This window comes from Alligator mississippiensis, chromosome 4, assembly GCF_030867095.1.
Source record: "Alligator mississippiensis isolate rAllMis1 chromosome 4, rAllMis1, whole genome shotgun sequence".
Classification (NCBI taxonomy): Eukaryota; Metazoa; Chordata; order Crocodylia; family Alligatoridae; genus Alligator; species Alligator mississippiensis.
In genome coordinates this window covers 166,297,042-166,310,185 of record NC_081827.1, presented here as the reverse complement: position 1 = coordinate 166,310,185, position 13,144 = coordinate 166,297,042, and the positions used below count along the sequence as shown (strand labels likewise).

Sequence of the window (13,144 nt, the reverse complement as noted above, 5' to 3'; positions counted from 1 at the left end):
CTCCTAGAGAAATCCGACCTCTGCTTTGAGCCCAAGTCTCAGCCCTTGCGGGCACTGCGGGAGCCCAAACCGGAGCAACAGAAACACCGGTGCCTGCGTCCAGATACGAACTGGACGCTCAATCACACGAGTGTCCGCGCAGGCGCCCGAGGGGCGACCCAAGACACTGCGCGCCTAGCAGCCCTCGGCGGCCCGCCCCAGTCCGCCGCAATCCCGGCATGCCCCGCGACGGCCGGTGCCGCTCGCTATGACTCTTCATTTTTCTCGCTGCCTCCTTTTCCGCTCAACGCACCTTGACCGCCACCCCCCCCGCCCGGCTCCCATGACTGACAGTCAGGATGCGCCAATAGCCGCGGCGAATGCCACCCTCGGGCTTGGCCGGCCTGCCAATGGGAGGAGGCGGGAGGAGGGAGACGGGCCCTGGGGCGGCAGCAGGGTTGGGTGCGCGGCGCTGCAGCCCGGAAGGAGCCGGCGGGGGAGTTTGGGGTGTGTGGCGCGATCCTCAGCCGTCACTATGGTGAGGCCAGTCCCCGTCCCCCCGGCGGACTACCCTGGTGCTTGCCTGGACATTGGGGACTGGGACCCCCCCCCTCGGGCAGTGACGTAACAGACGAGGGGGGGGTCTTAAAGCGGCGGGGGGAGGGGGGAGATAGCTGGGGAGCGCGGCAGGCGCCACGGCGTAGCCCCCGCCCGCTGCTCCGTGTCTAACGCGCTGCTGTTCCGCCACAGCTGCCGCCGCGCCGCCCGTGCCCTCCCTAGCCTGGCACGTGCCGCACACAGGCTGCCCCTGCCTTTCGTGGCCCCCGCGGCAGCCCCCTCCCCTCCCCAAGCCGCACGCGGGGGTAGGGAAGGGAGCAGCGCGGGGGGCGCCGGGGTGGTGCGTCGAGCAGCGGTTCTCGCCCTTCTTTGCCTCGGGTCCCCGTCCCCCCCCTTGGGAAGTGGCAGCTCTTGGCTTTCGCTCCGTTTATGACATTGGAAAAACAAGCCCACGGTTCTCTTGTTGCAAAGAGCTCAGAAAGCCTGCAGCGGGTCAGCCTGCTTTTGACGAGGCGGTTTCCCATTTAATATTTCTGGGTTTATCTTGTGGGTTGTGTGTCCCTGTTGGCACACCTGCCAGGGTGGATATCGTGTGGTCATAGGATGATGGTGCCCTGGTGGAGGATCGCTGGTGTTGGACAAGCAATGGCAGAATGACCATGGTCAGAAGCGTTTCAAGAAGAGCGAGCCTCTGCATAAAACTTAGCCTTTTAGACTAAAAACTTCCAAAAACTTTGTTCTGGGGGTTATTTGATATCCTGAATCAAGGGAGGGGTGGGGTCTTGGAAAAGAAAAACTTCTTTGTATCAAAGGATCCAGACTCAAGAGCCACTTCCAGACAAGCACGGCAGATGTGCTGTATGTGGCATTGCAGACCGGTCTGTGGTACCACACACAAACATGCAGGGGTTTCCCACGCTGCTACCTTGCAGCATGGCAGTTGGTTTTTTTGATCCTGGGAGATCCCAGGGTTAAAAAAGCCCATGCCTAAAAAAAGCGGGGCAGTGCATGTGGCAGCCCCCCAAAACCAGAGCCTGGTCGGCTGGAGCCACATTCCAGCTGCCAGCCAGGTTTCCTGCTGCAGCCCCAGGACCCCAGTAATGCTGCTAGGACCAGCACAGTTGCTGGCCTCAGCCTCCCCTACCCCACCGGGGGTAACCTGTGTGTGCTGCTGCTGCTTCCCTGGGGAAACAAATGTTCGCGCTCATCTGGATGCAGCCAAGAAGATCTTATTTACACACACACAAAACACACAATCTGTGCCTGAGATGATCAGGTAACAACACTAGAGTAGGCCTTATTATAGTGGAAAATAAGGATTAAGAATCAGGGAACCTAATTCTGTAATAAGATGCCTTTATGCACTGGAGGGAAAATTACTTAAAAGAGGGGATTAATTATTTAGAGGCAGCATAAGTAGCATTTGCTAAAGAAAATGAACTATTCAGGACTTTTTTACCTTAATACTGAGGGGAAACCACATAATAGTTTGGCTTGCCCTGGGGGAGCCTGCAGGTGTTTGTAAGGTGAACTAGACCAGGTAGTTGAAAGTTAGCTTTGTTGTATTCAGCTTGTGCTAAGCAAATGCAGGGCAATATAACACTTGACTGATGTGGGGGGCAGGGGCCCTTCCAGCTTTGTTACCCAGGTGTGGGTGCCTCAGCCAAGCCACATGGGTCTAGTTGATAGAGAGAGTCCTTATAACTGATTTAATTCAGCGCACTGTATAGGATTCCAGCAAGGCTGTAAAATTGCCCCATTTTTTCTTTTAACAGTCGATTATGTCATATAATGGCGGGGCCGTCATGGCCATGAAGGGGAAGAACTGCGTGGCCGTTGCGGCAGACAAACGGTTTGGAATTCAGGCTCAGATGGTGACCACAGACTTCCAGAAGATTTTCCCTATGGGAGACAGACTGTACATTGGACTGGCTGGGCTTGCCACAGATGTGCAGACTGTGTAAGTTTAAAAAAAAAAAAAAAAAAAAATCTTCCCAACCTACATACCAGAAGTGAGTTTACTTTCAGTATTGTGGTACAATGAGTCTTAAAGCTATCTGTGTTTGTTAGTTGGGGGTTCAGGTAAATACCAATATTCCATTTCTCTGTGTCCAACTCCTATCAAGCCTCTTGGGGATAGCCACTAAATGTGCTTCAAAGCACATTTGCTCTCCACAGCAACAAAAAAAGCTGCATTTTTGTGGCATATTGTATCCTTGTTTTTTTTTTTTAATAAAATCAGTCATTGTATTCTAAAAATCAAAGCTGTATCTGATTTCTTAAGGATCACAGGACAAGTGAGACCCAGATGTAACAGTCTGAAATGTAAATGTGCGTGCATTCTAAATCCACTGGTCTGCTTCATGTGTCTGTCAGATGTTAGTTTTTAGTAGCAAAGCTTAACCCTTGGGTGGGTGGAAGATGTCTTGAATAGGTGCAATTTAACATGAACTCTCATCTCTTCTTGCAGTGCCCAGAGGCTGAAGTTCAGGCTGAATCTCTATGAACTGAAGGAAGGCAGGCAGATCAAACCACAGACTTTCATGAGCATGGTGTCCAATCTGCTCTACGAGAGACGGTAAACAGCAAACAGTTGAATAGTTCAGTTACAGTATCAGTGAAACCAGGAGATGGCTAACGGAGTTCAATGAAAATTTAGAGAAGTGAAGAGGGAAGCAAGCCCTTCACTGAGGACTAACTTTCTTACTATAGTCAACAGGACTCATGGACGTTTAGCTAAATGAATGATGAAGACTGTTTATTTGCAAGCATAGGCAGAAACAAGTAATGGATAAAGCCTGTCTGCATATGTATTAAGCTATATGCAGCTGCACTACTTTTCAGTGAGTGAACTTTCTTAACAGAGACCTAACTGTTCTATTGCTATTCTGCACAGGACTTGAGCTAGGTGGTCACTGAAGCACACGTGCAAGTTTGAAGCTGGCAAGAGCTGAAAGCATAGTTGGTGCTGACATGGGAGTTTGAAATTGAAATTTTCAATGCTTGGCAGTGTGTTAATTTTCAGTCCAACGCTTAAGGAAACTTCCACTGTATCGATATTCTAATTGAAACTAAGTCCACTGCACATTAAGTAACAGTTACTGAACAGGGGGTGTCTGTCATAAAGCAAAGCAATAATGCTGCCTCCTTTTCTGTAGAACACAAGCAGATTTAAAAGCTGGGTTAGCTTTGGACAATTTGAGTACCAAGTTTAATTAAAGTCCTCATGAGAGCTTGAGTTCTTCATTCCAGATCAGTCCACCTCTAAAGTCTAAGACACAAAATGTTCGGTACCAGATGTCCATTTCTTTTGCCAAAAAATATTTGGAGGGGGTCAGTGGGATCTGAAGGGCAACTGTGTTTGGAGGTTTCTATAGGTTCTAGATGCAAGGGCAACAGTTCTTAAAATTCAGTGACCCTTTATTATATCTGACAGCTCAAAAGCATTTATTTTTATAAAAGTAATGACTTGTCTAAATAGTAGAATCTGGTGATGGAGTACACTTATTTTAGCTTGTCTGTATTAAACTACTTCACTGGAGGGGTACAGCTGATTTTTCTTCACTTAGGGAAGTATGTAAACAGTAGCAAAGCATTTCAGACTATCTGGAAAGCCCCTCACTAGCTCCAGAGAGGAAATACAGATTTCACTTAAATAGTTACTCAGTTAGAAATCTGCTGTTGGTTTTAAGGACTGAAGTACTGAAACTGTTCTAACTTGCTCTTCACAGGTTTGGACCTTATTACACAGAGCCAGTCATTGCTGGACTGGACCCCATAACTTATGAACCTTTCATCTGCTCTCTAGACCTGATTGGCTGTCCCATGATAACTGATGACTTTGTGGTCAGTGGGACCTGCTCAGAGCAGATGTATGGCATGTGTGAGTCCCTCTGGGAACCTGATATGGTGAGTGGAGAGAGGTGGGGATAGTTTGGCAAGGCTTGCCTAAGGGCTAAACAACCAATCAGTTCATGGACTAAACCACTTGTTAATGTGAAGACTAAGAAATTTTAATGATTTGTGTTGGACAGAGCTTTAAGCTTTCGGTTTTGGTGAAAATTTGCTAAATACTGGTTTGGGTTAATCCTTCCTTCTGACTAGAAGGATAAGCTCATTACAGCAAAGTGGCCTACAACTTCTAGGGGTTGGACTTTGGCCTCATCCAAAAACCTTGGTGTTAATCCTGTGACATCCTGCTAAAAGGCTTTCCTGTACCTCTTCCTCCAGGAACCAGATCATCTCTTTGAAACCATCTCCCAGGCTATGTTGAATGCAGTAGACAGAGATGCTGTGTCTGGAATGGGTGTGGTAGTGCATATAATGTAAGTACTGTTCCAATGGTCTCTTCCCCTGGAATTAAACACCAAGTTCTAAGAAGTCTTTCAAGGATTTGTCATAAGGCCTAACTGCTTTGGGCTCTCAATCTTATTCTTTAGCCAGACCTTGCCTATGCTAGACTTTTCTTAATTTCCTTCCTGTTCCTTTTTTTGCTGGTCCTACACTACTGATAGTAAATTTAAATTCAGCATAGCCATTGTTAGATGGATTTTTTTTTAAGGCATTCACCCTATGAATGCAGAATTGTGTAAAGAGAAGGAAGGTTTTTTTTTTCTAGTGGTGGGGGGGGGGGGTGCAATTGCATTCCTGCCCCCCTTCCCCCCACTTTGATTCCAGCTCCACCTAAACTTTAAAATCAACTGCCTGGCAGTTTCTAGTCAGACAGCAGCAAACAAGTCCTATAGACTTCATGGCTCACTAGAAGGAATCAAGTAAATTACAAACTCCTCAATCCACAGGTGTTAATGACTTTCTCTCCTTTTGTTAATGGTTTTGATGATGATCCACTAATCCAGCTATTCTTTCTTCAGCAACTCTACTGTTTTATCTGCTCCTTTTAACATGGCACCTGTTTCACAGTCCTGCAATCTGTTTTTAACTCTAATTAAAAACATTAACTCAAGTGAACAGCAATGCAGGTGTGGAAATAACTTTCAGTGATGCATTATCAAGGTGCTCAAGAAAGCTAGATTGTGTTTTATGAATCTGAAAGAGATGTACATTTAATTCTAATGACAACAGGACTAAAGATACAACCTTTTTGGTTATTTTTTGCCTAGTGTGTTGTTTTTCATACATAATATATTATATGATGCAAGCTAATTGCACATTCCAGTAAAGTTATATTTGTTTTTGCTTTGATTGTCAAATTAACATACAACTGTAGGCCCCTAGCATATTAAAAAGCTTTTAGTTCCTTTTTACCTGGAGAAACATGTGCGCTGTGATGTATATAATGATGATGCACTGTGCCATCGACACCCCATTTTCAAAATTCTAGATCCACCCATGGCTTTCTGCTTAAGACAGAAATCATATGTTGCTATTACACAAGAATTCACAGGGCAAGGAAAAATCAGTAGTGGCTAGTATGGTGGCCTATCAAGAGCAACTTTCTAGTTCTGTTTAGAAGACTATTTGGATCAACCAGTCTTTCACTTGTCTCATTGTTGATTTCTGAGCAGTATCCCCATCCATTGTGCTAGGAGCAAGATCCAACAGTTTTCTTTAGTGACTTGTTCCGAATGACCAACCTCTGGTCAGGCTGTAGTAAGAGAGGTGGCTTGTCCTCATTTTGTCAGCAGGTTGAAGAGGAGGAAGAAGCAAAGTATTTGAGGCTTGTTTGGATTTTTTGGCATAGCTGTCAGATTAGGCCTAAATATAAAGCTGCAGCTGCTATTTACTTGATTCCAAGATGAAGTGTTGTTGTCGTGTCCTATGGGGGGGGGCCCCCATTTTAACATGAGCAGGGGAAAATAGCCCCTCATCTTGGAATAAAGAATGAATGGTGGGGGGAGGCAGGCAGCTGCTGTGCCGCTCGCTGCCTCTCCTGCAGCCTCAGGCCCCTGCCCCTACACCTATCTTCTTCCCTTGCTTTATCCTTGCTTCATGGCTGCTGCAGCCTGGGGCACAAAGCCTAGCCCTGTAGCAGTGGTGCTGCCTCTATGCTGCTGCTGCTGCTACAGGGCTGGGGCTGTGCTCCGTGCCACAGGCTGCTCTCACTCTCAGCCTGAGGCTGCAGAAGAGCAGGCAGTAAGGGGCAAGCTACTTGTGGGGCCCCCTTCCCTACCTCCTGCTCTCCTACCACTGCTTTCCCTAATGCAGTAGTAGCAGTGGGGATGAATTTAAGATGACCCTCCAATAATTAGTCTACATATGGAAAATTATAACAAGTTTATAGATTCTACATATGGAATTTTTAATTATTGGGGGGGTTCATTTTAAACTCAGGTTTGTCTTGGATTTGGGTAAATATAATATTTATACTGATTGTTGGCAACTTCACTAGAACGGTCATTTAGTGTCAGTCTTTTCTCTCTCTCTGCAGTGAAAAAGATAAGATCACTACAAGAACACTGAAGGCTCGCATGGACTAACTTAAGATGGGGTTTGTTCTTATTTCACATGTCAAATCTGTTTGGATTTTTTTAAATAAAGTTTCTTCATTGTTGGAGATGGCTCTGCTTTTCTTGAATGTATGTATCAGCATTTAAGTACTCCTCTCATAGCTTTAAAGAGTATATTTGCTTATTTTTTTAATCATTTCAAAGTAATTATAAAACAGACAGCATTGGGTGTTGCAAAGAGAAAAGTGAAGAAGGATGTTTATCAAATACATGCTGGAGAACTCATAGCATCTCCTTTTGATACTGGGTAAGTTAGGCATAGTGCTAGGGCTTGAACTGTTTCTGGTAGTTCTAGGAAACAGTCTCCCAGGTGGCTTGTCCAACATATGTGGTCCAGATTGGAAAAACCAAACCAAACCCTACAGTGTTCTAATTAGCCCATGTAAATGGAGGTACTTCACAACAAATACTTATAATCTATTCAGAGCAACAGCAACATTACTTACTTTTCCAGTTGTGGGTAATACTATTCTTGGAATTGTAAGAGAAGATAAAAGGGAATTTTATACAGTTGGGCTGCGACTTGCTAAGGGCGATCAGAGCTCACTTGAAATAAGTCAGTGAGGAACAGATGTACACAAAGTTTTCATTTTTATTTTTTTTCTTGGTTGGAGATTCATCTTGTAACATGCATGCATTTCAAAACAGTAACAGTGTCTCAAACTGCTCCTAGCAAACAGACAAGCACAGAGGACTTAATTCCTATTTAAAAAAAAAAACAAACAACCCCTCCCTCCAAAAGAACTGAAACAGCAGTGAAAATCTAGAATGCTTCATCACTTTAGTTTTAGATTAAATTAAATTTATTCACATTTGTTTTCAGTTGCACTGATCAGTCTTGCCCATCTCTGTGACCTGTAGGTATAACAGTCCAATTTGACATGGCCCAATCAAACTGCATTTATCACGCATCTAAACAAAGAACAGCATATTTGCCAAGTGGTTAAAAATGTAAAGCACTAAAAATGATGGATGACCAAAGTCTGTTTCCCCTAGTATTAATGTTGCTATTACACAAGAATTCACAGGGCAAGGAAAAATCAGTAGTGGCTAGTATGGTGGACACTGGACAACAGGCTCTTCAAAATGACAGAAACTGCCAGGCAAGTTTGAAATGGTACATTAAAAAGCAGGAGGGGATCGGACTGCAACTTTGTTCTCAAACAACTGTTACAATTACAGTGGGTTTGGAATTATTAGTTACATAATGTTGCAAACAAAAGTTTCAGCACGCACACTGACCCCTGAAACATTTTGTGTTTATACCATACAAAGGTTAACACTCCAACCTCTCTGCAGCTGTAAGTGGGGCATCTGTAGAGACTGCATAGTAAATACAGGACTATTAATCTGTTGAAGCCAGAAGACAATCCACCACTTTCTCCACAATTAGGTCACAATACAGTTTAATCCCACGATATGCCTCTAGTTTCTGTGGTTAAAACACTGGTCCCAAGTTGAAGGCAGCTGCAATAGCCACCTGGAAGGCAAAGCACTAGTTCTTCTGCCAGATAGGCAAACTGGACATGCCCTTACCAAAACACTTAGTATTTTTACTGGCAGTAAAAATGAAAGCTGAAGTTAGATTTCCTGGAAGTGGAAGAGCAGGCCCTTAGTTATGCTGTAAAATCAGTATCCAAAGGGATTGTTTTTCATACAGTTGCATGCAACCCCGCTCTCCTTTAAACAAAGGGCAAGTTCTTGAATATTTTCATAGTGATGTCCTTGGCTCTATCTACTATTGCAGCTGAAAATTCCAAGGTGGTTTTGACCTCTCTGGGATTGGTCAATCCCAGTTTATTAAAGATAGCCATACTCCCTATCAGGAGCCCAGAAAACGCTTTGTGCGGGGGAGGTTTACAATTAAAAGCTACTCCAATCAAAACCATAGTCAGAGGCACTGGATTAAATGACAGGTAGAAAAGGTTGACCTCAGGGAAGGAGGGAAGAAATGGATCCATTAAAAAAAACTGCACCTAGCTTGAAAAGTGAATTCCATAACCTCCCTACTGCCACTCTTGCATGCATCCTGCAACACCAAAGACGACCTATGCACAAAAACCACCTGGAGGCTGGCTGGTAATGATGATTAAATTATGGTGTATACAGAGCAAGTGGTTACTATATATTGGGGAGAGGGGAAAGTGCAGAAGGAAGGGGGAAGAGGTCTTTAGCATCCTCTTAAGTGGTTCTTATTGAGCTGGTATGACAGGCTATCTTATAAGTGGTACAACTCTCAAAAGGGGATAGAACTTCTGGTCTGTACTATCAGCATCCTTTTTCTTCCTCATACCCACATCAGTTATTTTTATGTAGGGGGAGGTGTTTCTAATCTTAAAGTTTTTACCTCTCCTTGATATTTACTAGGCCTATGTCAAGATAATGACAGGCACCCTAAGCAGTCAGGAATGTATTTCCTAAAAGATATCCCTTCTAACATACTGCCCCCGCCTTCTGTTTGGGCTCCACACTACTTTTAAACCTAACTGACCTAACATTGCACAGCATTCTCCAGAAAAAACAAAACAATGTAGCCACTTACTTAATTTTCCTGCAGTTTTGCAGGGATCTAGACAATTGGCTGTTACAGTTTATTTTGCAGGCCTACCCTACTACACCTTTTTCCAGCCTGAGTCATGGTTTCCAATTGCAATGCACTTCAGTGTCAAGTGTTCTGCAGGGTACATGCTATAGACAGAAACATCTACATTAAGCAAGCTAGGACAAAAAGTCATAGGAAAAAAAAAAGACAGACTATCACAGGCAGTTGTATAAAAAAAAAAAGGAAAGAAAAAAAAGATTAATGGGGTGGTGTTTTTTAAATATTTCAAAGTAAAAGGTGACCAAAAACAAGATTAAAACAAAAAATTTTTAAAACAGCAAAAGTCCCTTTTAGAAACAAATCAAATATTTGCAGCTTCACTTATAGTAACAAAAATACTGTCTAGAAACAAAATTAGCATTTTAACATAATGCTACCTCTCAAAATGTAAACAATATACAAAATGCGAATGTTAAACAAAGTTACATGCCTGGGTAATACATCTTTAAATGAGACAACTGCATTTAATTAGTTTAATACACACTGTATGGCAACATGACAAAAATGGCAAAATGGGGCAAGTGCTAAAGTAAATAGAAAGTTGCAGGGCTTTTATACCATGAGGCACTGAGACCACTGACTGGAGTCTAAGAAGTCTTCTCCCCATCTGGAGTGGGAATGTAAAACAACAGAGCCCTCAAATCCTTCATGTCACCTGTTTTGTAACAGTTGCTGCAGGAACTAGTTGTCTTTTGATTATGTCCCTATTTATAGTTCAAGGGTTATTTGGGTTTTGTTTGTTTTATAGTTGCCCCTAGCTAGGCAAGCTTTACCCCTACTGTCCTTGGGCTGCCCATTTAAAACATCTCATGGCAAGATGTCTTCAGTACACTTCCTTATTTGCCATCATTAAAAAAAATGCACATCTACATCTAGCACACTACAAAGTACAACCTAATTTCCCAAAAGGAGAGTGGCAAACTTACCAGGCCAAAATTGCAGATTCAGGAATTTTTAAAACTGTCAAGAATAAAAAGTAATGGGTATTTAATTCCTATTTCACAGTAGCCATAAGTGCTTATTGTTTTAGAGGAAAGTAACTGACAGAGTCTCCTCTAAACTAAGGATATTTTCAGCTCTCCACCCTCCTCCCCCATTTTTACAGTTTTTCTCCCATCTGCATTTGGTTTGTGTTAGCTAGACACCCTAGGATGTGTAAGATTCTTGCTAGGCTCTCAAACTATGGCATGTTAAGCACCCCAAATTTACAGAGAATAAACAGTGGATTACAATGGCATAAGAAATTTGTCCTTCAAAGAGAATGACCCAAAATTCCATATCCTATTACAACCAACTGTATTCATTTTATATTTCTTTAAACAGTATTTACATTGGACTCTCATAAACTGAGTTCTGAGTCTTGACCTATTCCCCCTTCATTCCCCTATGTTGAAAGCTGTGCTGTTTACGGCAGGAACATAAAGGGAAAAAATTAAAGATATCCTGCATTCAGAATCCAACCAAGGCTAACATTAGTCTAGTTAATTACCAGGATTATGATGAGCACCAGTTATCTCTCAAAAGGATCAAATCCACACAGCAAACTGTAGCACACATTACAGCACAGGACACATACATTCTAACAGCTTATTCCTGAAACAAAGGCATATGTGAAAACAGTTTCAAGGCAGATAAGCAAGGTGTGTCAACTGCAAGAGGTTTGTTTAAAAAAAAAAAAAACCCCAAAAAACAACCCCCCCCCTGCTAAATCCTGCTTAAAAACAAAAAAAGCTTTCAAGAGAGAGACATCTGTTCAGGAGCAGACCTAATTAAACTGATGGTAAGTTTGACGCGTGTGGATGTGAAAAATATTACAAGCAATTAATCAAGAGACAAAACAGGACAGAATTCAATCATGCAAGTCTGTTCAAATTCCTTAGTTGAAAAAAATAATCTGGAGCAAGTATTCAGACATAAATGTCCATCAAACTATTGCTCTACCAGACTGTTATGAGCCTGGAGTGAAGCAGAAAAATGTCTACAGCTCAAGTTCAGTTTCCTCTTGTGCAGTGGAACCAGACATGCATTCAATCTGATACACAGTCACTGCTAACAACACTCTGAACTGACAGTGATTTAAGCTTTCTTCAGATGCAAATTGCATGGACTATTTTTGTTGTTAAAACCTCTCTCAGGAAGCAAACTTAAGTACCTATTGCAGGATCATGTTAGGAAAACTGAATGAACATTAGCTAGATTAACATTGGCAGAACAACTGTCAACTATTTTTAAAAGTTAGGGCAAATACATGATTGTGACAGAGAAAGGTGGGGGCATTCTAAACAGTCAAGTGTTGTCCCAAACCTACCAATAAGTTAGCATGATATTTTTTAACTTTTGTGGAATCTTCACAGTTATCATACCACAGCATGATGGTTCTGGAAAGCCCCAGAAATTAAATTATTTAAGGACTATATATGTTTCATACTGCTTTTTAGGTTTTACAATTTATGCCTTTTGAGTGATCTTCTTTGGCAGATGTTTGTTTCCCTCATTTTTCTTGTAAAAATCAAGTGCAGGTAAAAATTTCCTTTTTTAAATTAAAAATGTCCTAGTCTGATTTTACCTAGTTAAAAGTTCAGCAGCTCAGAATAACAGTTTCATCCTTCACATAGTGAACTATTTTCTTTCCAATTCCTACAGAGAGAAGTAAAAGGGTTTTGTACAGCTTTCTGTTAAAGGCAGTCCAATAAAAAAATAGCAGTTTGTGGAATTAGGTATTGTGTCACTTTGGATTTAACTCAAGCTAATGTTTGACTTCATATAAATAGCGCCAAGGATGGTACCCCAACTGGCTTCTCTTGATCAGAGAGGAGAAAGTCTTGTTTATACATAGCAGTGCTGAAGCAATGATACTTTTTTAAGCCCTCAAGTCTATGTCTGGGCACATTTGTAACAATGAAAAAAATGCTTTTCCACTTGAGTCAAGTGGATTATTGAAGAATTAACCTAAAATTAGTTTCTTTTTAAATCATACACGGTCTCACACGCACAGGCGCACACACCCCCCACATGCTGCTACAGTGTCTGTTTTAGTGTCACAGGCTGCATTCTCTGTTTTTAGGAGTAGCCCTCTTCTCTTTCCATCTCGCTGAAGGTTGAAGATGACTATGTCAGGATATTGGACATAAATTCATTGAAGCGTTTAGAGTACTGTTCTGGGTTCACTGTAGAGATCTCTGCCCCAGCCTACAACACACAAAAGGACAGATTTAGGCACAGGGGTCCAATAGTTGGGAAAGCTCTAAAAGCACTATTATAGCTGCAGACAGCTCTTCATTAAAGCAGGCTAGCCCACAGGGAGAGGGGAGTTAAGAGGAGGTGACTGCATCAGCACAGCAAGGCAGCAGAGGAAAACACACCAGAATCTGCAAGTGACAGCGGCTGCCAGCACCCTGACAGCTCAGGGTCTAGACCTCAAGAAAGTGAATTTTAAGTCTAAATGTGGGGCTTCTACATAAGAGAATGAAGTGTCAGTTAAGTTCCCATATAGGAAGGATGACAAGGCACCACCACAGCTCACCCAGCTGATAAAGGG

General features: G+C 42.8%; 2 protein-coding genes across 4 annotated transcripts in view; one reads left to right on the top strand and one right to left on the bottom strand.

Moving 5' to 3' along the window:
- The first annotated feature begins 307 nt into the window (after positions 1 to 307).
- Positions 308 to 7,051, top strand: PSMB3 (proteasome 20S subunit beta 3). The gene is made up of 6 exons (XM_014603629.3): positions 308 to 517; positions 2,313 to 2,497; positions 3,008 to 3,115; positions 4,269 to 4,446; positions 4,768 to 4,862; positions 6,926 to 7,051. Exons 1-6 carry the CDS (start codon positions 323 to 325, stop codon positions 6,972 to 6,974), a joined length of 810 nt encoding a protein of 269 aa, XP_014459115.1. The 5' UTR covers positions 308 to 322; the 3' UTR covers positions 6,975 to 7,051.
- A 527-nt stretch (positions 7,052 to 7,578) lies between these two features.
- Positions 7,579 to 13,144, bottom strand: part of PIP4K2B (phosphatidylinositol-5-phosphate 4-kinase type 2 beta) — a 41,101-nt gene continuing 35,535 nt past the window's right edge. For all 3 annotated transcript variants that reach the window (XM_059727008.1, XM_014603627.3, XM_006259706.4), the window contains exon 10: positions 7,579 to 12,795. In XM_059727008.1, coding sequence (XP_059582991.1) covers positions 12,715 to 12,795 — 81 coding nt within the window. In that variant the 3' untranslated portion in view covers positions 7,579 to 12,714. The remainder of the gene's footprint in view (positions 12,796 to 13,144) is intronic.